This window comes from Callithrix jacchus, chromosome 12 (assembly GCF_049354715.1).
Source record: "Callithrix jacchus isolate 240 chromosome 12, calJac240_pri, whole genome shotgun sequence".
Lineage (NCBI taxonomy): Eukaryota > Metazoa > Chordata > Mammalia > Primates > Cebidae > Callithrix > Callithrix jacchus.
Genome location: NC_133513.1, coordinates 28458583 through 28486109, shown reverse-complemented (window position 1 = coordinate 28486109; position 27527 = coordinate 28458583). Strand labels below are relative to the sequence as shown.

At 50.2% G+C, this 27527-nt stretch overlaps 1 protein-coding gene across 6 annotated transcripts in view; it reads left to right on the top strand.

The window, feature by feature from the left end:
* GSG1L (GSG1 like) overlaps positions 1-27527 on the top strand; it is a 279871-nt gene that overhangs the window by 163895 nt on the left and 88449 nt on the right. For 3 of the 6 annotated variants that reach the window (XM_035267252.3, XM_035267253.3, XM_035267250.3), the window contains one exon: positions 18886-19038. The exons of 2 other annotated variants lie outside the window; for them this stretch is intronic. In XM_035267252.3, coding sequence (XP_035123143.2) covers positions 18886-19038 — 153 coding nt within the window. Of the gene's footprint in view, positions 1-15040; positions 15132-18885; positions 19039-27527 lie in introns of those variants that run through there. One more of the 6 variants, XM_078345005.1, reaches the window with a different exon arrangement.

Genomic DNA, 27527 nt, shown 5'->3' with positions numbered 1-27527 from the left:
CTTCCCTCAGACTTCATTTCCCTTGACCTTTCGGTGGCATTCACGACAGTGGCTCCCTCCTCCTGGAAGCAGTTTTTTCCCTGGGCTCCCCTGCTGCTGAACAACTTGGGCTGTCTCCTTTTCCTCTTGGCTGGTGGCGTTTCTTCACTCATTCATTTAGCAAGTTCTTTGCTGAGTGCCATGCATGCCAGAGCAAGATGTGTTCCAGGAGCGGGTGCTGGACAGACAGACATGTCCTGCCATACCCGACCTCAGGAAACCAATGAATAGCACCCCTTCCAATAAGTGGGCATGGGGATAGTACAATGGGGAAGGACAGAAAGTGATTGTGTGTGACGGGAGTGGTGCCTGCTTCTGATGGAGGGGCTGGGGTCATCTGAGCGGGGAAGCAGCTAGCCAAGTGACGCTGGGGGAAGAGCACTGGACTGAGGGTACAGCAAGTGCAAAGGCCCTGGGGTGGCTTTGGAGGAAGGGAACTGCCCGTGTGGCTGGAGTGTGGAGGGACACGAGATGACAAAGGGTAGGCAGTGGCCTGACAATCTGGTAGAAAGTCAAAAGTCAAGGCAGGGAGTTGGGGCTTATCCCAAGTGTCATTTACATTTTTAAAAGACACCCGATTGTATTTACATTTTTAAAACACACCTCTTTCTCCTAAAATGGCCCATGCTGAACAACCTGGGGCACTTACTCGAGATGCAGATCCCAGTTCCCAAACCTGCAGCATCAGATTCCACAGGGGCCAGCCCAGGAATCTGCATTTTAACACACATGCACAAATGTGAGAGCCGCTCCTGCAGCAGAGATCCTGCACTTGGCCTTACCCAAGAAACAACAGCAGAGGCGGTGAACCCGGATGTTCCCGGTGGCCAGTGGGCAGGCCGAGGTGGCAGGATCATGTTTATTCTCACCAGTCTGTCACTGGCCTCTGTGAGGTGTGGAGGCAACAAACCTCAGTGGACTAGCTGCACCTGGGGCTTTGACGCCAATTGAAATCACAGATTTTCCCCATCACACATTACGAGGGTTGCAGAGATCTTGAAATACCGCGTCCCTCCTCCACGCTTTGAAGTTACTAGCGTTATGAGGCATGCATTAGCTGTAGTTACATCCTGCGTCAATCAACAAGTATGTGCACTGATATTATACATCTGATTTTTTAATTTTTATTTTTTGAGACAGAGCCTTGCTCTGTCACCCAGGCTGGTGTGCAGTGGTGTGATTTGGCTCACTGCAACCTCTGCCTCCCGGGTTTGAGAAATTCTCCTGTCTCTGCCTCCCGAATATCTGGGATTACAAAAGCATGCCACCACACCTGGCTGAGTTTTGTATTTTTGGTAGAGACGGGGTTTCACCATATTGGCCAGGCTGGTCTTGAACTCCTGACCTCAGGTGATCCACCCACCTCGGCCTCCCAAAGTGCTGGGATTATAGGCATGAGTCACGGTGCCTGACCTATATATCTGATTTTTAAGAAAATGTTTTGATAATTCCATTTCAGTGTAATTGGTTTTCTTTGCAATTCTGTGTGTATTTGTTTTATGCATTGAAAAACGTTATTTGGAGTAAGGATCCATGAGGCTTCCCCAGATGCCAGAGGAGTCCATGGCCCAGAAAAGGTGCAGGGAGCTACATCTGCAGAGAGCTGGAGGGGGGGCTCAGACAGACCTGGGCGTCATTCCTAACTCCCCTTCCAATGCTGCGGGATCTTGGGTGAATCTTTTTCCTTCTCTCTGCTCAGTGTCCTCACCTGGGTGATGGAGCCTGGTAGCCCCTACCTTAAATGCTTGAAAGGAACTAGCCAGGTCCCTCAGCAGGCATCAGGGAGGTGTTCTGAGGCCAGCTGTGCCTCTCCTGCCATGGGAGCTGGGCTGCCTGGCCTTCGAATCTCAGCTCTGCCACTTACCTGCCCGTTAGGGCCCTGGGATGGCCCTCTTCACCTGCCTTAGCTTCCTCACTTCCATGACGTGGAGGTAATAATAGCACCCAAGGCAATCAGATATATAGGCTGGGCGCAGTGGCTCATGCCTGGAATTCCAGCACTTTGGGAGGCTGAGGAGGGAGGATCATCTGAGGTCAGGAGTTCGAGCCCGGCTGATATGGTGAAACCCTGTCTCTACCAAGGCATAGGGTGGTTGTGGAGTTGAATTGAGTTTCTACTTGTCAAAAGAGTGCCAGCTCGGGGCTTGGCACTCTGTGGGTACTATAGAGTACAGTTGTCACTGGGTGTGTGTCTCACCCCCCAGGTTCAATTTGGGGTTCCTGGAGGACTGGAGTTGAGTCCTGCTCTGTCTGCATTCCCAGGACACAGCGGCTTGGTTTGTACAGTCACTGCTGTTTTTCAGGTGGGACTGAAGAGGAAGGACACTTGTTTAGTGCTCAGGATGGGGAGACTGAGTCAGAGGACCCTGGATTCAGCATGGGGGTGCAGAGAGGCAAGGGGCGGAGGCTGGAGCCACCCTGGTCTTGAGATCCTGGGCAAACGTGGAATCCACATTACCCAGTTGGACAGTACCTCCCACTACCCACTCAGTCTGGCTCTGTCAGGCTTGAGACAGCTGAGGAGTGTTTCTTCTTCTTTCTAAGACAGAATCTGTTCTCCTCTGTTAAATGAGGACAGCTAATATGTACTGAGGTCTATCAGGAGTGAACCCTGGATTATGCCTCTTTACATGTGTCTTGTAATTTATTTGTGTTTTTGAGACAGGGTCTCTCTCTGTCACCCCGGCTGGAGTGCAGTGATGCAATCCTAGCTCACTGTAGCCTCGAACTCCCGGGCTCAAGCAATCCTCCTGCTTCAGCCTCCTAAGCAGCTACCACCACAGGTGCACATCACCACACTTGGCTAATTTTTTTTAATTTTTGTAGAGACAGGGTCTCACTGTGTTGCCCAGGCTGGCAAAGTGCTGGGATTATAGGCATGAGCTGCTGTGCTGGCCATTAATGCCTCTTTACCTCATGTAATGCCTCACCTGTGAGGCACATGAGGAAACGGAATCTTAGAGAGGTGAGGTAACTTTTCCAAGGCCACACAGAAAGTCCCTAGCACAGCCGGGGTTTGCCTGCAGGTGATCTGGCTCCCCAGGCCATGCCCTTAGTCACTGTGCTACACTGCCCGGTCGCAGAGAGAAAATGCTTTCCTGCATTTCTCTGCTATGTTCCAGACTGACCAGCCACAGATCATATTTACAGATGTGTTTTCAAGAGTGGCAGCAGGTGACTGCTGGAGTGGGGATCAGCAGGTGTCTGGGGGCCCCTCCCAGGCAGGGTCTTCCCAACCCCCCAGGCCAGCCTCCTCCTCAAGCCCTGCCCAACTCTGTCCTCCCTGACTGCACACTCTTCCCTCTCACTGCCTGCACTCTGGGCTGGTTCCCTGGGCTGTAGCCCTCAGCCTTTGTGGTGGCAAAAAATAGGGAGGGGTGGGGACTACAGCAAACTAGAAAGCACCTGCCCTCTGTGAAGGCAGCAGCAGCCACTCTGCCCAGCGACCATTTCTACGTGGGAATATGGCCCTGGTCTTCCATGTTTTCAAAAGAATCTAGATTTTCCTGTGGTTTTCCCATTTTTAAATATTGGCATGACATGTAGTTCAAATTTTTAGAACTATCACATGTACTAAGAGAAAGAGAGACAAAGAAACACACATACACACACACACACACACACACACACACACACAGAGGGAGGGAGAGACAGAAAGGGAGAAGACAGGGAGAGATCACTTCTTGGCCTTTGGAGGAGGTGGTGGAGGAGGTGGAGAAGGAGAAGGAGGAGGAGGAGGTGGAGGAGGAGGAGAAGGAGGAGGTGGAGAAGGAGAAGGAGGAGGAGGTGAAGGAGGAGGAGGTGGAGGTGGAGGAGGATGAGGAGGAGGAGAAGGAGGAGGTGGAGAAGGAGAAGGAGGAGGAGGAGGTGGAGGAGGAAAAGGTGGAGGTGGAGGAGAAGGAAGAGGAGGATGAGAAGGAGGAGGAGAAGGAGGAGGAGCTGAAGGAGGAGGAGGTGGAGGAGGATGAGGAGAAGGAGAGGAGGAGGAGGAGGAAGAGGAGGAGGAGAAGGAGGAGAAGCAGAAGGATGAGGTGGAGGAGGAAGAGGTGGAAGAGAAGGTGGAGGAGGAGGTGGAGGAGGAAGAGGAGGTAGAGGAGGAGGAGGTAGAGGAGGAGGTGAAGGATGTGGAGGAGGAGAAGGAGGAGGTGGAGGAGGAGGGGAAGGAGGAGGGGAAGGAGGAGGAGGAGGTTCAAGAGGAGGAGGAGAAGGAAGGGTAGGTGGAGGAGGAGGAAGAGGTGGAGGAGGAGGAGGTAGAGGAGGAGGTGAAGGAGGTGGAGGAGGAGGAAGTGGAGGAGGAGGGGAAGGAGGAGGAGAAGGAGGAGGTTCAAGAGGAGGAGGAGAAGGAAGAGTAGGTGGAGGAGGAGGAGGAAGAGGTGGAGGAGGAGGAGGAGGAAGAGGTGGAGGTGGAGGAGGAGAAGCAGGAGGAGGAGGAGGAGGAGAACAGGGAAGGGAACAAAACAGAAAACAAAACCCAAAATCTCAAAAACCAGTTTGTGGCTTCTTATCTCCCATTTTCATCTTTATGCCTTCACACCAGCCCCCTTTTAGAGAAAGGAAAAGAGGCCTGGAGAGATGAGAGAACTTGCCCAAGATGACCTGGCAGGGGGCTGGGGGGGTGGGGTCTCTGAGGCCAGAACTCAACCTTGGACTTCAAGGTTCTTCCCACCAGGTTCCCACCACCCAGCTCCAGGGCCCTAACCTGGGTGGGCCAGCGCTTATGTTCAAAGTCAGCGGCTGAATCCTGAAGGGGAAGAAAAATTACTGTTGTCTGATTCTGAAGGCCAAGGTCACCATGACACATCTCACAGGCTGAGCGACTGTCCCCAGATTCCAACAGAGCCATTTCTAAAGGGCACGTCTGCCAGAGACGTCTCTGAATTGACAAGGCCTGGAGCCTTGTGGAACCCTAGGGGCCAGAGGCATTGTCAAAATTCCTTCCACTGACAAACTAGTTTGTTCAATTGTTGAGTGTGGAGGAGAAAGGACTTGTTTCTCTGGCCCAGACCGTCAGCTTCATAGGCTGCTATTTATAGAGGACCCAGAGGATGCCAAGAACTAGATGGGGGCTTGGCGGCCATTCCCTCATTAAAGTTGTCTAGAAAAAACCTGTGAGATTGGTAGTGTTGACTCCATTTAGGAATGGCTTAGAGAGGTTAGGAAAAGCCCAAGGTCACATTCGTGCCTGGTTGACCCCAAGTCCAGGCTCACCCCATTACAGCGAGGTATCTCTGTGGAGGTGATAGAGAAGCTTCCTTCTCTGCTGAGGTCTATCTGGGGGCTACAGTTGGGGGTAGGGTGGTTGGGGGAGGAGGTGAGTTTGAACGAAGACATGAAGTTGGCTGGGCATGGTAACTCACACCTGTAATCCAAAACTTTGGGAGGTCAATGCAGGAGGATTACTTGAGGCCAGAAGTTTGAGACCCACCCTGGGCAACATGGTGAGATCTCATCTCTACAAAAAAATTTTTAAAAAATTATCCAGGCACGATGACACATGCCTGTGGTCCTAGAGACTCAGGAGGCTGAGGTGGGAGGATCACTTGAGCCCAGGGGTTGAAGTTGCAGTGAGCTATGATTCCACCACTGCACTCCAGCCTGGGTGACAGCATGAGACCCTGTCTCAAAAAAGAAGAAGAGAAGGAGGTGTATTCTTACTGATGTAACAAATTTCCACAAATTTATAATTTACTGCCTTGAAACAATATGGATTTATCTCACCGTTCTCGAGTCGGAATTCCAAAATGAGACTTAAAGTCCCAGTGGCACAAGAACAGAAAATCAATCACCACATGTTCTCACTCACAGGCGGGTGATGAACAATGAGATCGCATGGACACAGGGAGGGGAGCGTCACACCCTGGGGTCTGTTGTGGGGGTGTTAGGGGAGGGACAGCAGGCGGTGGTGAGTTTGGGGAGGGATAACATGGGGAGAAATGCCAAATATAGGTGACGGGGGGATGGAGACAGCAAACCACCTTGCTATGTAAGTACCTATGCAGCAATCCTGCATGATCTGCACATGGACCCCAGAACCTGAAGGAAAACAACAACAAAAAATCACAGTGTCAGCTGGGCATGATGGCTCCCACCTGTAACCCCAGCACCTGGGAGGCCAAGGTGTGTGGATCACCTGAGGTTAGGAGTTTGAGACCAGCCTGGCCAAAATGGTGAAACCTCATCTCTACTAAAAATACAAAAATTAGCCAGGTGTGGTGGTACCTGCCTATAATCCCAGCTCCTTGGGAGACTGAGGCAGGAGAATTGCTTCAACCCAGGAGGCAGAAGTTGTAGTGAGTTGAGATTGTGCCACTGCACTCCAGCCTAGGCAACAGAGAGAGGCTCTGTCTCAAAAAAAAAAAAAAAAAAAATCAAAATGTCAGCCAGACTATGTCCCTTTCTGGAGGTTCAAGGGGAGAACTTGTCTCCTTGCCTTTTCTGTCTTCTAGAGGCTGCCCGCATTCCTTGGCTCGTGGTTCCACATCACTACGACCTCTGCTTTTGCCATTATGTCTCCTTCTCTGTCTCTGACCCTCCTGTCTCCCTGTCATAATGGCCTTTGTGATATCAGGATAATCGCCCCATCTCAAAATCTTTTTAAATGAATTCTAACTTTGTCTTAAACATTTTTTAATTTAATTTTAAGTTCCGGGATCCATATGCAGGACATGCAAGTTTGTTACATAGGTAAACGTGTGCCATGGTGGTTTGCCGCACCTATCAGCCCATCACTGCGGTATTAAGGCCCACATGCTATGTATCCTTCCACCTCAAGATCTTAATCACGTCTGCGAAGTCCCTTGTGCCAATGCAAGGAAACACATTCACAGATTCCAGGGATTAGGATGGGGACACCTTTGAGAGCCCTTATTTAGCCAACCCCAGGGGCTTAGAGAGTCACATTCAGATGTCTTAGTGCAGCATTCAATGCCCTTGACACACGGATCCCAAGCAATCCTGCCCGTCTCCACCCTCAGAACCAGCTAGAAGGAAGTACAGCTGCAGGCTGAACATCCCATTCTCTGCACAACGCCAGCATGCCCCCCCCTCAGAGTGACCCTCCAGCCCAGTGCTCTTCATGTTCCCATGTGCTTTAGAGTCAGCTAAAGACCTGGCAACAATGCAGGTCTTCTATCAGTAGGTCTGGGAGGGGCCAGAGATTCTCTATTTTCTCCAGCGCCCTGGGGAAGGCTGATGCTGCTGGACTGTAGACCTCCTTTTGAGGAGTGAAACTCTAGACAAGATGATTATGCAGAAAATAGTCATCCCGGCCCTTTGTTTCCAAAGTCGTGTGCCGATTGGCATCAGAATGGCATCACATCCCCATGTGCTCTGTCGCCTGACATTTTTGCACATCCCACTAGAGCAGTCACTGAGGGTCTTCACGACGACCTGAAGTCAAAGCATAAAAGCTTTCCTGACTCACTGAAGGAAGATTCCGAGCAAGTGTTGTGACCTTGGGCAACTCACTCGCCCTCTCTGGGTCTTTGTGCAGAGGATGTGGAGCTGGCTGGACAAGATGACTTTCGGGAACAGCTCTCAAATCCACGTCCTTGGTTTAGAAAGTCAATTCGGGCATCTGAGCTGAACGTCTTTCCCTTTCCTCCAACTCTGAAAATTGAGTTATGGGATGGCGTGGTGTTTGCTAGAACCCCAGACCCTGGGAAGGCTGGATACCTGAGGGTATGCAGGGTACTTCACCCTATCTGTAGATATCAGGGATCCATATGGGGTCTTAAAATGTCGCACTGCTGCAGTGTGGTGGGTAGAAACGACTTACACATCATCGTACAGGGAGAGGAGGATGGAAACTGAAGCGCGCACAAGAGCCCGGCAGGACCCATGAAGGGCTGTGTCCCCTGTCTGGGGAGGGCAGCCCCACAGTCATCACCATGTGAGGATGCGGGTCCGGTATTGCTGCATTTGCCCGTTTTGCAAACGAATCCAGAAATCTGGATTTTTTTTTAAATGTGAAGTCTCCTATTTTTAAATGTTGATAATGAATTCAGATATTTTTAAAAAACTGTGTGGGCCAAACAAGACATTTCTGTGGGCTGGATTCGGCCTGTTGGTAGCTTGTTTGAGAATCCACTCACTCTACAGAGAGGGAAACTGAGGCCCACAGCAACAAAGGGACCTTCCCGAGGTTTGCAGCGTCAGGGTTTGAACTTGGGGCTGCTGACATGTGGTGGAGCTGCCATCTGTTGGTCTCACCGTGGTTCTCTCTTCCAGACAGCCCTTTCCTCCTCAAATCTCCATCCTCGTGCCTCTGATAGAGCTAACCCAGCCCCAGGCACACAACAGAAAACAGCCTGGGCGGTGGAAGGGTGCCTCCCACCAAGACTCTGCTCCTGACTCGCTCTGTGACATGGGCAAGTTCTAGGTCCTCTTTGCATCTGAGATTTCTGATCTGCAGAACAAGGGCTGGGGGCTCAGTGACCCCCGAAGTTCTTCCCCGTGGCTCTCCATGGCCTCTGGTCTTTTCCTCCCAGCCCTGGTACATCCCTGCCTCTGAGCTTCCCACATTGACATTTTGCTAACAGCAGCTGCCGCAGAGACGCTGCCAGCCTCCGAGGTCCCAGCCCACATCATCTACATGATTCAACATGCTCAGTATCAGGGGGCCTGTCACCCATCTCACAGCCAGCAACCACTGCGCCGTGCCTTATTGATTTGATGTATTAAACTGATGGATTTTTTTGAGAAAAAAAGTGTTTTCTCTTGAAAGGCCGTTGCGTCTTGAGACTTCATATGACTTTGCAACAATTCCCCTCTGATCCCCATAAAGGTTTTATTTGTCCAGTGGCTGATAACGTACTTGTCTCAGGCTTCCTAATCCTCCTGGCTACTTCACTTTAGGGACGGCAACATCTAACGGGCACTTTAGACAGGACAGCTGTTGTCCTAAGCACTTACTCATCAATTAACTGACTTCATTCTCACGACAGTCCGTGGGCCGGCTGCTTCAGGTATGCCCAATTTGCAGACGAGAAAACTGAGGTTCAGTGGTGATGCATCCATTTCCCAGTCTCACAGCTAGTTATTGATAGAGCTAAGGTCACCTAGGTGGGCTGGTCCAGGTCCTCAGTCTTTCCCAGTGCCTTACCACCTCTTATAACAATTGCTGGCCAGGCATGGTGACTCATGCCCATAATCCCTACACTGTGGGAAGACAAGGCTGGAGGAGCACTTGAAGCCAGGAGTTTGAGACCAGCCTGGGCAACAGAGTGAGACCCTGTCTCTAGAAAAAATAAGAAAATTTGCCACATGTAGTGGTGGATGCCTGTAGCTCCAGCTACTCAGGAGGCTGAAGTGGGAGGATAGCTTGAGCCCAGGAGTTCGAGGCTGCCATGAGCCATGATTGTGCCACTTCACTCTATCTTGGGAAATAGAGTGAGACCCTGTCTCTTAATTAAAAATGAAAATAGGCCTGGCACAGTGGCTCACGCATGTAATTCCAGCATTTTGGGAGGCCAAGGTGGGCAGATTATGAGGTCAGCAGTTCAAGACCAGCCTGACCAAAATGGTGAAACCCCATCTCTACTAAAAATACAAAAAATTAGCCAGGTATGGTGGCGCACCCCTGTAATCCCAGCTACTCTGGAGGCTGAGGCAGAGAATTGCTTGAACTCGGGAGGCAGAGGTGGCAGTGAGCCGAGATCGCGCCACTGCACTCCAGCCTGGGTGACAGAGTGAGACTCTGTCTCAAAAAAAGAAAAGAAAAAATTAGCCAGGCATGGTGGCACACGTCTGTAGTCCCAGCTACTCGGGGAGGCTGAGACAGAGGAATGTCTCGAGCCCAGGCTGCAGCTGCAGTAAGCCGTGATTGTGCCACTGCACTGCAGCCGGGGTGACGACTGAGGTCTTGCCTCTGAAAAAGTAAAAACGACAAGGAAACATGGTTACAGTTGTGAATAATGACACATTAGCAATAAACAGTCACACTTAACTTTCTCCAACACTTTCCAAACGTCGGGCTTGTGTGATTTACAGGTACTGCCTTATTTACTGCGTGTAGCAAGTCTATTATGTCCATTTTAGGGATGAGGAACCCCACGGACAGAGGAACACTCAAGGTCATGAAGCCGAGATGCGGTTCCCGCCCATGTTTTTTCACTCCGTCAAGGATCTGACCCTGGACACTCTCTCAGCAAGGGAGGGATCCAGGGCGGACGGGAAATGATTTCTGCAAACCCATCAATCCCAGCAATGAAGGGTCAGAGTCAGCATCACAAAGCTGTTTTTTCAAAAGGCAAAAAGTGCAGCTAACAGGATCAGCTGTCACCTCACGGCTCCGCACCTGATGAGAAATCATCCCATTCCTTCTGCCCCCCCCCCCCGCCAGGTCACCTGTTCTCTGCTGCAAATTGAGCCATTAGTGCAAGTTTTGGAGACTTGGGACAATCATCCCTACCATTATGGAGCCTTTCCTGGCGTCGCCAAGGCAAGGCCCTGCCGGCCCCGCTGAGAGGCTGTCTGTTCTGACTTCCTCGCCTTCCACGAGCTTGCATTCCATAGCACTATGAAGAAAAGTGAGCATCCATCACAGGTCAGGCATCCGCCCTTGGTTTTCAATCCTTTAATTATTCCCATAGCACCTCCTATTTGCCTGACACCTCAGCCTACTCTTCTAGTACTGACTTAGTTTTTCCTTAAGGTGACTCTTTTTTAAATTTTATTACTTATTTTTGAGACAGGGTCTCTCTTCTGTTGTCCAGGCTGGAGTGCAGTGGCACAATTGTAGTTCACTGCATCCTAAACCTCCTGGGCGCAAGTGATCCTCCCACCTCAACCCTCTAAGAGGCTGAGGCTACAGGCACGTGCCACCACACCTGGCTAATTTTTAAAATTTTTGTAGGGATGAGGTCTCTCTATGTTGCCCAGGCTGGTCCCGAACTCCTGGAGCTCAAGCGATCCTCCCACCTCAGCTTCTCAAAGTGATGAGATTAGAGGCTTGAGTCATTGCATTCAGCCTCATTTTTTACATGTACATTTAAAAACGGGACTTTAGATTCGTGATTCTCAAACTGGACTGTGTATCAACATCACCTGGGGGGGCCCATTCAAACACAGAATGGGTCTTACTCTCAGAGTTTCAGATTCCACAGGTCTGGGCTGGGGGCGGAGAATTTGCAGAAGTGCCCAGGTGAGCCTGGTGCTGCTGGTCAGGCACTCAGTGTATGCTGAGACCACTGGCTTCGATCACCACGCTCACTGGAAATCAGGGTTCCTTGCCATAAAAAGAAAAAAAAAAGATGTGTCACAGAATCTCCTAAATAGTTCAATTAAAGATACTTTATGAAAGAACTGCTCACAGAGGAGTGGGAAGGGTTAAGAGAATCTGAGGCCAGGCACGGTGGCTCTGGCGTGTAATTCCAGTGCTTTATTTGGGAGGCTGAGGCAGGAGGATCATTGGAGCGCAGGAGTTTCAGACCAGCCTGAGCAACATAGTGAGACCCTGTCTCTACAAAAAAATTAAAAATTAGTGGAGTGTGGTGGCAAGTGCCTGTAGTTCCAGCTACTCAAGAGGCTGAAGCAGTAGGATGGCTCGAGCCCAGGAGGTTAAGGCTGCAGTGAGCCATGCTTCAGCCACTTCACACGGCACTTCACATGGCATCTCAAATATATATATTTGAGATGGATCTCACACCGTCACCCAGGCTGGAGTGCAGTGGTGTGATCTCCGCTCATTGCAACCTCCGCCTCCCAGGTTCAAGTGATTCTCCTGCCTCAGTCTTCCAAGTAGCTGGTACTACAGGCGCCCACCACCACGCCTGGCTAATTTTTTGTATTTTTAGTAGAGACGGGGTTTCACTATGTTGGCTAGGCTGGTCTTGAACTCCTGACTGCCTGATCTGCCCACCTTGGCCTCCCAAAGTGCTGGGAGCCATCCCAGCCGTCGTGTCTGGTGTGAGGTGTGAGCCATCTCTCCTGGCCTCAAAAATAATTAATAATAACAAATAATAAAAAATGTTACTCAATCTGGCTAGAAACTACGGACAATTCTGAGCCTGACGCCAGCCTTGTCTTTGCTTTAAAAAATTGACAAGTGTTAGAAAGGTGTTAAGGACCTATTAGTATCACACAGATTCTTTTGATTGAAGTAATATGAATGTTAAAAATCAGGGGACAGAGAATCACTTTTTCATTCTTTGGTTCAGACAACATAACGTGTGACTCAACACCACCTTAAAGCACTTGTCCCCTGGTGGGAAACAGGAATGTGTAGCTCATAGCCCCCAGGGACACCCAGCTTCTGGGACTTATTCACCAGCTCACACTCAGCCCTGGGGGAGGGCTGCTGCTGGGGAAGGAGGCAGGGTGCTGTATGTCCTCTGGCAGGTCCAGCCTGCCTCAAAGCTGGGTGGGGGCAGGCTCTGGTGGCCAAGGCAAGCCCCCAAGCAGAGAGACAGGTGCCAGCAGGTGGAAGCATGCCCCCAAGGGCCATGGGCGGGCTGGGGGCACCAGCTGTGTCTGCTGCACCTTCACAGCTCCCTGCCACTGCTCCCTCCCCTTAAGTATCATTGTCCCCTGGAATCCCATCTCCTACTCTGTTCTCTTTTGCCCGTGGCTTCAGAGGCATCCTGTCGGCTCCAAGTACCTTCCAACAATCACAGCAGATACAGAGGGACTGGGGACATCTTGCCAGTGCCCCACACCTGTCTGAGCTCTAGCTCGTGGGCATCCCTGCCATCTATTCCGCAGCTCATGTGGGCTCTGCATGTCATTGTCCTCCTGCCGTAGCACTGTTCCATGCTCAGTGAGGAACACCATCATCTGCTCAGGTGTCCAAACCAGGAACATGGTGCCACTGTGGCCCCATCCCTCTCCATGTCTTCCGGGTTCCTAGATGCACAGCCCGCTGAGTCCAGCCCTCAGGGGTTATCAGTTTACCTACTTGTCCTCACTTCCATTGTGACCACAGTCCAGCCGCCGTCATCTCTCATGTGGAGTGCAGTGGAAGCCTCCGGGAGCTCTTTCCATCCTGTGCATCCATTCTTCACCCTCCTCTCAGCAGACATAGTTCCCGGGCTAAGCCCCTTACCTGCCCCTGAAGGCAGGTCAAGACCAGTTTTCCTAGCCTGGCTTCCAAGAATCCTCCAGACGGCCTTCTCTACCCGGTGGTCTCGTTCCCCATCAAACCTGGTGGCCGGCTGGTCCAGGATCCCTGAGAACTCAAGAGACCACTCCATCCCAGTCTGCAGCCATCCTCTTCTGGACACCTGGTTCCAGAACTGCTTGGCACTCTGGAGAATATCCTGAATTAGAGCCTTGACTAGGGAATCCTATGCCCCACAGCTAGACCGGCTCAGCAACCTGCTAAGAGCGGGAGAATTTGGTCTCCAAGTGGCCACCCTGTCCTGATTATAGCCTCCTTGCTGACCTTGGTTCCTGGAGTCAGAGAGGAACTGAGTTTGAATCCAGACTATGCTACGATCTAGCTGTGTAGACCAGTTGCTTAATCCCCCAGAAGCTGAGTTTTCTTGTCTGCAAAACGGGTGATACATTGCTACATTGCAGGACCGTTAGGAAGATTTGGGGATGTAATTCACATGAATTTTTGTATCTGAGATCAGATTCTCTAGAGGCGCAGCATAAGATGAGGATTTGGGTGCACAGTCATTGGTGAGGGCAACGCTCCCTCAGGACGCTGGTAAGGAAATTGACGCTGCAGGACAGGGAAGGGAGAAAGGAAAGCAAGGGATGGTGTCAGGCCAGTCTGACCCCACGGGGGCTTTACAGTGTGGGTCACATCTCCGACTGTCCCAGCCAGAGCCACAGGACAGGAGTCTGCTGGTCAGTCAGGTGCTGATGGCAGCTAAGAGGGTAATGTAAGTTCCCAGTCATTTTCTGAACAAAGATAGACAAAATGGGCTCTGGTTGCCCAAAGCCAATCCTCCAAAGACAGAAACTCTAAAAAGAGAGCCTAGGAGATTGGGCGGGACACCAGCGCCCTCCTTTTTAACTTGGCACATAATAAATACCTGGTAACTGTCAGCCCTTATTGTGACAATGATAACAACCAGAATGATCATTATTGTTATCAATTTCCTTGGCTGGAGTGGGCTGAAACTTGCAGACAGATGCTCCCGAGCCCAGTAAGAAGACAAGGAAATAAATCTAGCGATCTAGCTGGAAAAAGAAGCACAGCTTGGCCAGGCATACCTATAATTTCAGTGCTTTGGGAGGCCGAGGTGGGAGGATCACTGGTGGCTGAGAGTTCGAGACCAACTTGAGCAACATAATGAGACTCTGTCTCCGCAAAAATAAAAAATAAAAAAATTAGCTGGGCATCGTGGCACTTACCTGTAGTCATAGCTACTACGTAGGCTGAGGCAAGAGGATGGCCTGGGGCTAGGAGTTAGTGGCTGTAGTGGGCTATGATCATGCCACTGAACTCCAGCCTGGACAAAGAGCAAGACTCTCTCTCTCTCTCTCATATTATATATATATATATATATATATATATATATATATGGCACAACCCAGCTGGGTGCTGCTCAGGCTTGTAATCCCATTTGGGAGACCGAGGTGGGTGGATCATTTGAGGTCAGGAGTTCGAGACCAGCCTGGCCAGCATGGCGGAAACCCCATCTCTACTAAAAATACCAAAATTAGCCAGGCATGGTGGCAGGTGCCTGCAATCCCAGCTACTCGGGAGGCTGAGGCAGAAGAATTGCTTGAACCTGGGAGGTGGAGGTTGCAGCGAGCCGAGATGGCGCCACTGCCCTCCAGCCTGGACAACACAGCCAGACTCTGTCTCAATAAATAAATAAGCACAACCCCGCCAGGCATCGGGGACCCCTTGCCTGTTTCCCCATAGCTAAGTTACTTCTGGAGCATCCCCACCTCCAAGCTCCAGCCCATCTCCCATCAATTCTGAAAGAGCAGAGCTGGGCGCCGCTGTGAGGGGAGGTGCGGGGGAGGCGTCCTGGCCCGGGACCCACGTGGGCAGGGTTGAACGCACCCCCTGCGGTGTGGGGGCTGCGCGGGGGAGGCAGCTGAGTCAGTGAGCAGCGCCATGATGAGGGGCGGTCCCTGCCGGCACCAGCAGGGGCTGGAAACCCAGCGAGAGGAGCATCAGCAGCTCTGAGGTAAAGGCAGTTGGGTTGGGAATGAAACCCCCTGGGGGCGGCCACCCTCCCGCAGCCTCAGCGCTCTCTGAATTTCTTGCTGCGCTCTCCGCTGCCTGGTGGGCCTCGGGCCAGCGAAGGGTTCGGAGGCTGAGTGTGCAGTGCCAGGGGGTGTTTTAACAACATCCAGGCTGCCAAGAGCACATTATTCTCTTACAAAAATTCAAGGAATTGCCCAGGAGATGTGATATTTTGGTAGGGGGGAAAAAAAAGAAAAGAAAAAAAGGAAAGAAGAGGAAAAGAGAAGTTCTGTGAAACTCTAAAAGCGCTGTTGCGCTAGGAACGAGAATGGGTGTTTCAGCATCTGGGTTCTTCGTCAGGGAGCAGGTAGGGACTCAGAATTTACTGTTCATTTATTTTATTTGATAAATAGTATTTCTTGGATGTCCCTGGGGCAGTCCAGGTGGAGGGAACAACTTGTGCAAAGGCAGAGAGCTGAAAAAGGACAGGTTTGGCAGCTTTGGAGAATAGAAAAGCTGAAGATAAGGACTCCTGGTTGTGATGGAAATTCTCCTCAAACTGGCATAGGCATGACAAAGAGTTAATTGGTTCATGTGATTGAAGGAACAAAGGACTCGCAGCTTCAGGCATGGCTGGATCTAGGGGCTCAAACAATGTCATCAGGATGCAGTCTTCCTCCATCTCTTGGCTCTGCCTCCCTTGGCACTGGGTTCACTCTCATGAAGGCTCTTGCTACCTGGTAATTCAGTCCATTCCATCTTTACATCCTTCTAGCCTCAAACCTGGTAAGAAGAAAAGGCTTCTAGTGCTGGGCATGGTGGCGCATGCCTACATTCCCATTACTTTGTGAGGCTGAGGGAGAACGATCACTTGAACTTAGGAGTTCGAAACCTGCCTGTGTAACATGGTGAAACACCATCTCTACAAAAAATACAAAAGTAAGCTGGGCATGGTGGTGCATGCCTGTACTCCCAGCTACTCAGGAGGCTGAGGAGGGAGGACTGCTTGAGCCCAAGAGGTGGAGGTTGCAGTGAGCTATGTATGATTACACCACCGCACTGCATGCAGCGTAGTGACAGAGTGAGACTCTGCTCAGAAAGGAAAGAAAGAGAGAAGAAGAGAAGAAGGAAGGAAGGGAGGTGGGCAGGCTTCTCCCTCCCCGTAGTTCCTGCAAAAGTACTGAGGTTGATTGTCCTTGAACAGACTTGGGTCGTGGGTCCATGTGTTACTGCCCAGGCCTGCTCCGTAGCCCCTTCTCTAACGCGTGGGTCTTGCTGGAACCACATGACCAGTGTGGCCTGGAAGGCAGCCTATGGGAATGTGTTCCTAGTTCCATCTTCTATTTGGTACTTTTTCTTTCAGAAATCATATGTGCCCCCACAATGCGGTTTCTCCCTCTTGACTTTCTCTCTGGCCTTAACCTCAGCAAGAGCCCCTGGGCTCTATTCCCAGTCCCCATTGGATATATCCCCACCATGTTCTTCTAAAAAAAGTGTAATAGTATAAATGACTTGAGCTCTTACTATGTGCTAACATAAGCTCCCCACATTGCTGGGCAACTGGATCCTTGTAACACCACAACACCGCGAGACAGATGTTGTTACCCCTATTTTGTTTTCTATTTTTTGAGACAGAGTCTCACTGTGTTGCTCAGGCTGGAGTGCCGTGATGTGATCTTGGCTCACTGCAACCTCTGCCTCCCAGGTTCAAGCCATTCTTCTGCCTCAGCCTCCCGAGTAGCTGGTATTATAGGTGCACACCACCATGCCTGGCTAATTTTTGTAGTTTTAGTAGAGACAGGGTTTTACCATGTTGGCCAGGCTGGTCTCAAACTCCTGACCTCAGGTGACCCATCTGCCTCAGACTCCCGAAGTGCTGGAATTAGAGGTGTGAGCCACCACGCCCAGCCAAGTTTTACTTGATTTTTTTTTTTTTTTTTTTTGAGATGGAGTCTGTCACCCAGGCTGGAGTGCTGTGGTGAGATCTCAGCTCACTGCAACCTCTGCCTCCCGGTTTCAAGCAATTCTCCTGCTGCAGCCTCCTGAGTAGCTGGGATTACAGATGGGCACCACCACACCTGGCTAATTTTTTGTAGTTTGGTAGAGACAGGTTTCACCATGTTGGCCAAGCTGTTGTTGAACTTCTGACCTCAGGTGATCCACCTGCCTCAGCCTCCCAAAGTGCTGGGATTATAGGGACAAGCCACCACACCCAGCCATCACCCCCATTTTATGGACGAAGGAACTGAGGTCTAGAGAAGTTCATTCCTGAACCAGTGACTGGAGTCGGAGGGACATGGGGCTCTGACTGGCTAGCCATGAGTCATGAGCCCCAGCATGGAGCCCAGATATGGGTCAGCAATGGAACCATGAAGACGGGGGGAAGAAAAAGACTCTCCCAGTGAAAAGCATGCGGGCACTATGATAATATGGGTAGAGAAGACAGCAGATGCCCCATAAACTAGATTGCAAATGATGGCAATCCAATTCGGACCAATTTGTAGGAAAAGGGAGCTGTACTATCTCAGGGAATACAAAGAAAGGTTGAACTGCCAAACCACTGGAAGGACAGGAGGGCATGTGGCCTTCAGGAACAGCTGGAACCAGGTGCTCATGTGGCCAGAATGCTCAGACTCTCATCTGAGCTTCTCTCTCCTTCTCTCTATTTCAGTGGTTCTAAGTGCAGATTCCTAGAGGAAGACTTTGATTGGTCAGTTAAAAGTCAGATGATCATACTGGACCAATCAGCTATGCCAGGAGGGCAGGACCCCACCCGAACATGGCTGACTGGGAGAACCACAAGGTTGAAGTGTGGAAGTAGCAATGGTAGAAAAAATGTGAGGTAGGATACAGGGCAGATAAAAGTGTAGGTGTGGCTTGAGGGACCTTGTGTGTGAGGTGGCATACATAGAGCCACAGGTGACCGAATGTGGTGGCTCATGCCTCTAATCCCAGCACTCAAGGAGGCTGAAGCAGGCAAATAGCTTGAGCCCAGGAGTTTGAGAACAGCTTGGGAAACATGGCGAGACCCCCATCTCTACAAAAAATAAAAAATTAGCTAGATGTGGTGGTGTACTCCCATATTTCCATCTACTTGGGAGGCTGAGGTGGTAGGATGGCTTGAGCCCAGGAGTTTGAGGCTGCAGTGAGCCATGATAGCACCACCGCACTCCAGCCTGGGTAACAGAATGAGACCCTTTAGCAAAAAAAAACCCACAAAAGCAAACAAACAAAAAAAGAACAAAGCAAAATGTATAGTTGGAAGTGACAGAGAACCTCACACTAACCGGGCTAACAACACAGCAGTTTATCTCATGAAATCCAGAACAGGGCAGCTCCCAGCGTTGGTGGTTGGTCTGATGAGGCCATTGTTCCCTCACTCTTCTCTGTGTCTCCAGTGTCAGCTTCACCCTAAACTGGTGGCTCCATGGCCGCAAGCTGGCTCTCAGTGGTGATCATCTAAAGAAAGGGATTCCCTGGACCAGTCACAGGATAAAAGTTCTTCCCCAGTGATGGGCCTCCAGAGACTGCTGTGCTCTGGGCACTGGCTGACTTAAGCTTGGGTTCTGAGCCGGCCCCTGCAGACAAGGATGGGGCGGCCATGACAGCCTTCCATCATCAATCAGGACCTACCCCAGAGCCAGGGTCTACTCTAAAATGACTTGCTATCCTCCAAGGGTGTGGGAGGAATAGGCACGGGGTAGGTCCGTCTTGGGATCCCCCTGGTCTCACGCCTGTCTGCCTCTGTTGGACAGGGGTCCTGTGGCTGTCTGTGGTCTCTGAGGTGCTGTACATTCTGCTGCTGGTGGTTGGCTTCAGCCTCATGTGTCTCGAGCTCTTCCACTCCAGCAATGTCATCGACGGGCTCAAGCTCAACGCCTTCGCGGCTGTCTTCACGGTGCTCTCAGGTAAGGCATGGCTGGTCCCGTGGCCTCTCACAGCAGAGGCAAGAAGTGCTGCCCTTGGGGTGAGCCTTGGTTGTACCAACTGGGAGACATGGGAGAAATCGTTTCTCTTCTGTGAGCCTGAGTTTTGTCATTTGTGAAAAAATGTCTAACATATATTGACTAAGCATCTGTCACATGCCAAGTGCTGGCCCAGGTTCTGAGGTCATAGCAATGAACAAAAGCAGACAGCCCCAGACCTCAAGAAGCATAACACGTGTGGGCGGGGGGGAGAGGCAGATGAACCTGAGATGTCTTCAGGAGATCAGTGCCACACGGTCTGTGATGGACTGGATTTGCAGCATCAGGGAGAGGGCAGTGGTTGTGTAGAATGGGCTGACTGCACCGCCTTTCCCCGGGATATAAAAGAGAAGCCTAGGCTGGGTGCAGTGGCTCATGCCTGTAATCCCAGCACTTTGGGAGGCTAAAGCGGGTGGTCAGGAGTTTGAGACCAGCCTGGCCAAGATGGTGGAACCCTATCTCTACTAAAAATACAAAAATTAGCCAGGAGTGGTGGCACATGCCTATAATCCCAGCTACTCAGGAAGCTGAGGCAGGAGAATTGCTTGAATCCAGGAGGTGGAGGTTGCAGTGAGCCCAGGTCGTACTACGGCACTACAGCCTGGGCTACAGAGCAAAACTCCATCTCAAAAAAAAAAGAAGAAGAAGAAAGAAGAAAGAAAGATGAAGAAGGAGGAGGAAGAGGAAGAAAGAAAGAAGAAAGAAAAGAAGAAGGAGGAGGAGGAGGCAGCGATTTGGGTTTGAGGGCATGTAACTCCTCTTTCTGAGCTCATCTGGCTTTGAGAACTCCACGTGGAGATGCTGCTTTGGAAGTCGAATGATCAAACACATCTGGAAGCTCAATAGCAAGTGCGGGCTGGGCAGGGATTGTGGGGAAAGGTCACGAGCCAGGGATTTTGAGGGTTTCAGGAAGAATGGGAGAGTCAGCTGCATCATATGACTCGGGAAGGTGGAGACAGATGATTCCAAGCAAACACTTAGATTTGGTGGGCAGGTGCCCAGGGTCGCCGCAGCAGCTCCCAGTCATCAGGGGTTAAGCTGGGATTACGCAGGAAGGGAATAAAGGAAGCCTATAAACTAGAACTTCAGGAGGCCTGGCAGACAGAACAGTGGCTTGGCTGTGTAAGACATTTGCTCTTCAAAAGCTGAGTGTAAATTGAATTTCTGTAAATTTAATCCTATTCTTCACGCATTGGAAGAACTCTCTATTTAATGAAACCGAAACGATGAGCCTCTTGGTAAGCGAAGTAATCTCTCCTAATTGAGGTATGTACATTTGACAGAGGGATCTTTCAAAGAATAGAGAGCTGCAGACAAGAAATTAGAGCACATGCCGTAGATCAAAACATGCCGATCTGTCATCGTCAGGATGTAGGAAATCCAATCATGATGGTAAAGAAAAGAAGAAAAGTAGGAAAATTGTCACAACACATACAACATGCATTTTGGCCCCCTTGCGCCCCATCCCTAGCCATCCAAGGACCGAAACCTTGTTTATCCTTTTTTTTCTCCATCTTTTATTTATTTACTCAACCAATATTCACTGAAGGCCTAACTGGGCACGTGCTGTTTTGGGGGAGTTGAAGGAAAAAGACTGTCTTGCTTTGTTGTCCAGGCTGGAGAGCAGTGGTGCAATCATGGCTCATTGTAGCTTTGATGTGCAGGGTTCAAGTGATACCTCATCTCAGCCTCCTAAGTAGCTGGGATTATAGGCGACCTCCATTCCCCCCACCTTGCCCAAGTAATTTTTAAAATGTTTTGTAGAGTTGGGTCTTGCTATGTTGCCCAGGCTAGTCTCCAACTCCTGGGCTCAAGTAATCCTCTTGCTTCAGCCTCTCAAAGCACTGGGATTATAGGCATGAGCCACCACATCTGGCCAAGTTTGTGATCTTGTGGAGAGACATATTCCTCAGATGTTTCTGACATGGTCCATGGACTTCTATGGACTGGATGTGTTAACAGCCCTGTGGGAAGGGCACCCACATTTTCCCAGGGAGTGGGGATGAAGGGGGTGGGCAGAGGGAAGGCAGCATTTGAGTGAGACTTGGAAAACAAGTGAAAGTCTGCTTGGTAGACATCTTGGGGAGGGCATTCCAGGTGGAGTCAGTGACTTCCTGATGATGCGGCATATTCTGGGAGGACTGGGAGCAGGGAGAGGAGGAATGTTGAGAGATGAAGCTGGAGAGTTTTGTGAGGGTCTCAGTGCTGCATAGAGGTCTTTGGATTTTACCATATAGGCAATAGGGAACCACTGAAGTGTGGAGCAAGGTACAACATGGTCAGGTTTGCATTTGGGGGTTGTACTCGTCCATTCTCATGCTGCTACTACAGACATATCTGAGGCTGGGTGATATATAAAGGAGGGAGGTTTAATAGATTCACAGATCCACCTGGCTGGAGAGACCTCACAAACATGGTGGAAGGCAAATGAGGAGCAAAGTCATGTCTTACATGGCGGCAGGCAAGAGAGCGTGTGCGGGGAAACTCCCCCTTTATAAAACCATCCACTGTCATGAAACTATCACAAAAACAGCTCAGGGAAACCTATCCCCATGATTCAATTACCTCCCACTAGGTCCCTCTCCTGACACATGGAAATTATGAGAGGTACAATTCAAGATAAGATTTGGATGGGGACACAGCCAGACCATATCAGGAATGGTCCGTCTGGGTTCAGGGTGGAGCACAGAGGGAAGGGAGCAAGAATGGAGGTGGGGAGGCCAGTCAGAGGCTGCTGGAGCCATACTGGTGCAAAGCAGCAAGGCCCAAGTGGAGAATGGGTGGGGACAGGGGCAGGTCCAGTGTGCAGGAGGTCAAGTCATCAGGGCTTGAGGACTGGTTGGGAGGGGTGGGTGGGACTGGGTGGTTAGGGGAAAATAGAGTCAAAGTCAAGGGTTTCTAGCTTGGAGTACACAGAATCCAGAGGGTGTGTGAACCCAGTCGGGGGAAATAGCATCTTTAATTTTCTAACACGAAATTAACTGTCCTTTAGCATTTCCTCCAACAAATCACAGTAGTGGGGAGGACACCCGTGACATAGTCCAACAGTAATCCATACTTTTCATGAAATCTCACCACAGCTACCTCCAAACGCACTCCTTCAAAAGTATGGTGCTTATTAGAGTTTCTACTGAACCTCGTTTCACATGTTAACGAAACAGCACACACGTTCCTATACAACGGTTTGTTTAAATATGTTGCTAGCTCTGTTTCAGTGTGATTGGTTGCCGCCGTAATTCTACGCATTTCATATTATGCAGCACAAAACTTTATCCTGAGAAGGGGCCAGATGGTCAGAGGGCCCCTGACCTGGGAGATCCCTCAGTTGTCCTTTGGCTTGGGATGGGGTGACCAGTGGTCTTACCAAGATGGGGAAGAAGGGGAAGGGGCTGGAGAGGAGATGATCAGTCTGTCTTAGATGGTTTGGGCGTGATGTCCCTGGGGGAAGGCATCCGGCCCCATCTCCTTCATCAGCGGGTTCATCTCTCCTTTTTTTTCCCTGCAATAATCATCAAAAAATCACTTCCATTTTCCAAAGCATGCAGCCCTTCCCCCAGCCTGCTCACTCCAGCCACACAACAGAAGTCTGCCATTGGCCACAAGCAAACACCACCAGTTCTTGCAGGCAGGCTCCTTGTAGGGGGCAGAAGGTGGGGGACTCTTTCTTCCACTTCCAAGGACTTCTCAAAGTTTCTACCCCTCAAGAAAACAAATAAGCCAACACAGGTTTTCTCCTAGTGGGCAGACCCACTGTGAAAGCAAATAAGATTGTCTCCATAATTCCAGGCAGATAAACAGTCCAGGCTCAGGGAGGTTAATTGACTTGCCCAAGGTCATGCAGCTGGTCATTGCGGAGCTGGGATTAAACCAGCTCCCGTGGCTTCAAAGCCCTGTGCTCTTTTCACAGGCCTGCACTGCAGGAGTGACCAGGCAGGCCGACAAAGATTTTAAGTCTTCAGAAAACAGTGACTGAGAAGTACGTAGCAGCCAGATGCTGGAGTAAGACTGAGGTAGCAAGTGGTGGAGAGAAAGGATTTTGTATTCATGCCTGGGAGAAGATAAACAGGAGAGGCATGATATGAGGAGATAAACTTTAAGGCTGCTGCAGAGAGCTGGGCGTCTGGCCAGGAAGGCATGGGAGGCTGGTCTTTAGGGAGCCCGTTGGAAACAGGGCAAGGGGTGGTGAGGGACTTGGGGGGAGGTGGAGAGGGCTTCTGCTCTGTTCCTGGGGGAGGGAAAGTGCTGCTTTCTGTCTAGGAAGAGCTGGCAGTCAGGATTGGGCAGAAGCCAACAGCCAGGTCCATCTTGGGAGAGGCTGGGCTCTGACGTCTGCTGGACCAGCTCAGCCCAAGGTCAATGCCTTCTGGGGTGGTGAAGAAGGCAGAGACCAGGACAGCCCTTCCTCTAACCGATTACAGTCAGCGCTCCACAGCCATGGGTTCCGCATCTGTGGATTCCACCAACCCCAGAGGGAAACCATTTGGGGAAAAAAAGCAATCAAAAATAACAATACAACAATAAAAATAATACAAATTTAACAACAATGCAGTATAACAACTATGTACGTATCATTCATGTCGCACTAGGTTTTACAAGTGATCTGGAGATGATTTAGAGTATCCAGGAGGATGCACATAGGTTGTATGCAAATAGTAAGCCATTTTTTAAAAGTTAAAAAAATTCTATTATTACTTTTGAAGATGGGGTCTTGCTCTGTTGCCCAGGCTACAGTGCAGTGGCACAATCACGGCCTGCTGCGCCTCGATCTCCTGGGCTCAAGTGATCCTCCCACCTCAGCCTCCCTACTAGCTGAGACTACAGGTGCATGACACCATGCCCAGCTAATTTTTTTTAATTTTTAAATTTTTTGTGAAGATGGGTTCTTGCTGTGTTGGCTCAGGCTGGTCTTGAACTCCTGTCCTCAAGCAGTCCTCCCTCCTTGGCCTCCCAAAGTGCTGAGATTACAAGCGTGGGCCCCAAATTATATCAGGGACTTGAGCATCCTTGGATTTTAGTGCCCATGGGGAGTCTTAGAACCAATCCCCTGTGAATAGCAAAGGACAACGGAACTATAATTCATTCACTCATTATGATTAATCCCAGTAGCCATCATTGACAGAGATGCGATAAAGACTCTGCTTTGACCTGGTTTGAATCAGGCCCCTCTGAGTCCTCTTTCTGACCAGACCTCAATCCTGGGCTCTGTCCTTGGTCTACTCAGTTGAGTTTTAGCAAGAATCCTACTGGATCTGTTTATCAAACACACCCCACTCTTGATATCTGATCAAATTCCTCCTCCCTCATCCCTGATTGTGTTATCACCGTGGCTGCCATCAGCAAAAACCCTCTCGAGTGAGTTTAGCCAGAACCGCCCTTCCCCGATGCTGCTTCCTAGTGATTTTCATCTGTGAACCCCAGCCTGCTCCTTGGCTATGAATCCCCACTGGTCCTTGTACTCAGAGCAGAGCCTGATCTCTCCCCACGACTGCAACCCCCACCGGCAGTGGTCCCTCTGAATAAGTCTTCCTTACCATTTTTACTGAGTGTCTATATAAGTTTTTATTTAACAGGGCGGGTGTGACAGCTCATATCTGTAACCGCAGCCCTTTGGGAGGCAGAAGGGCCTCGCACTTGAGGCCTGAAATTTGAGATCAGCCTGGGCAGCATAGAGACCCTGTCTCTATGAAAAACAAATAGCTGGGTTTAGTGATGTGAGCCTTTAGTCCCAGCTTGTTGTGGTTTGGCTCTGTGTCCCCACCTAAATCTCACCTTGAACTGTGATAATTCCCTCAGGTTAAGGGCAGAACCAGGCGGAGGTAACTGAATCATGGAGGTGGTTTCCCCCACGGTGTTATCATGATAAAGAATGACTTCTCACGAGAGCTGATGGTTTTATAAGGGCTCCCTCCTTTGCTCAGCACTCACTCTATCTCCTGCCACCATGTGAAGAAGGATGTGTTTGCTTCCCCTTCCACCATGATTGTAAGTTTCCTGAGGCCTCCCCAGCCAGACAAAACTGTGAGTCAATTAAACCTCTTTTTTTTAATAGATTACCCAGTCTTGGGTATGTCTTTATTAGGAGTGTGAGAACGGACTAATACATAGCTACTCAGGAGGCCGAGACAGGAGGATCCTTGAGCACAGGAGGTCAAGGTTGCAGTGAGCAATGATCATGCCACTGCACTCCAGCCTGGGCAAGAATCTGTCTCTTAAAAAAACATTTTTTTTCTCTGACAGATGCTACTATGCGCTGGCCCTGGCATAAGTCTGCCACAGGTGTTAATCTCTTTACTCATTCTAGAGAGAGAAAGACTAACATTACATCCATTCTACAGATCAGAAAACTGACAGTGGCATAGCTTGTAACGTGTTGAACCCTAGAGTGTGCCATGGTGAGGTGCTCTGAGCAGAGCTTTGCACCTGGGACTTCAGGTGGTTATTGTTATTATTATAATAATTCCTAGCTGTCCTTGAATAAACTGAGGGACAGATCGTGGCCGCAGGGGCCACCACTGTCAAAACAAGACTGGGGCAATTTGATCAGATATCAAGGGTGGGTGACTTTCAAGGCTGGGGCCTAGGGGCTGGGATTTGGATGCTTCAGTGAAGGGAGAACAAGGATCAAGGCTGTCTCTCCACTCGGTGTTGCTGGCAGCAGAGGGTTGTACAGGAAAGCGGCCCCCAGGGCCGAGGGACAGGGTGGGGGAGGGGCAGGGGACTGGGAAGTTCAGGGTGGTGACTTTTGGCTCCCATGGTCACCTTCTTGAGCCGGCACAGGGCTTGAAGCTCACAATACGTCTACAAACCCACGAAATGTTTAATTTTGACTTCTTTTAAAATCAGAAGGAACAAAAAAAAAAGAAGATAATAATAATGAAGTTATAAGAATGAATCTAGACAGGGTCATATTTGTCTTTGTACCATTACTGTCATGAAAGGTAAATCCTAATACATCTTTTATGGAGGAATCGGTCTACGATGGCAAAAGTGCCAAGGGCCCATGAAAGTCGTCATGTGGGCCTGAACTGGGCTCTGCTGCTCTCCCAGCAGAGCAAGACTAATTCGAGACCAGGAGTGGCTCTCGCTGCCCACGTCCCCACTTCCCTGAGTCTTGTGACTTCGGTCGAGTGGGCTCTGCCACCCTCTTGCTCCCTGGTGGCCAGGGACTTAGATCCAGAAAGGGCAGTGAGAGCCGGCTGGGTATATTTTTGTTCCTCCCCTAGCGCCTCTGAAAAAGGAGGCTGATCTACTTAGGAAAAAAGAGATTTGGAAAATTCCTGCACAGTCCGGCTAACTGTGGGCTTTCAGGAAAAACAGCACTGGTACAAAGAGAAACCTGTCCATCTCCAGGAAATAATCAGCCTCAAGGAGAAATCAGCAAGTCTATTTTGTTACCTGAAGAGAAAATGAAATTTCACAATAAAACCCAGATTCCCAAAGACAAGGTAACTCTTTGAAATCTGAGTTTCAGGTGCCATCTTAAGAGTGTGGCTTGAGGTGAAGAGTACCCTCCTCTATGGCCTGCGGGGTGGGTGCCACTGGTGTTCTCTGGACAGGAGTTTGGGGACCTGGAGGCCTGGGGGCTGAGGAGCAAGGCGCGCTGATCCCACTGCACTGTCCATACCTGCATCCTCAGAAACTAGGTTGTAAGCAGGCAGAGTGGAACTCCCCTGGGCCTGTTACCAGTGCCAGCAGCCAGGCAGCATGTGGCTTCTCAGGAAAGCACATTTACAGAGCCATTTGCCTTACAATCTGATCAGTGCTGCCTTTTGGGAGTGAATGTGAGCCATGGAGCTCACTGAGTTTGCTTTTTTCCATTGGCTGCCAGGAAGCTCAGATCTAAGTTCTGTGTCCAATCATGGCACCTTCCCCCAGGCAAGGCTTCCTTCCCATCCCACTTCTTCCTTACTTCCTTGGCATTTTCATGGAGCTTACTCTTATTGTGGTGACTTTTGTCTTACTGTGTTTATGTTTCTTCCTTTAAATGGCCACAAATTATCTTAGGACAAGTTTGCTGGGACCCTAATTCCACTAGTCACCCCTGCCACCTTAATCTGTCCTAAAGGAATCCCCCACATAGCCCCTTCTGTTCAGTTCCCCTGGCCTAGCAGACTCTGTTGCTTACTCATAGCTTAGAGGGCAGGTATTTTTTCTGTATTTTTTTAATTGCATTTTAGGTTTTGGGGTACCTGTGAAGAACGTACAAGATTGTTGCATAGGTACACACGTGGCAGTGTGATTTGCTGCCTTCCTCCCCATCACCTATATCTGGCATTTCTCTTCATGCTGGAACCATCATTCTCAGCAAGCTGACACAAGAACAGAAAATCAAACACCGCATAGGTTCTCACTCATAGGTGGGTGTTGAACAATGAGGGCAAGTATTTTTTTAAAATGCAGTGGGTCGCCCGGCACGGTGGCTCACACCTGTA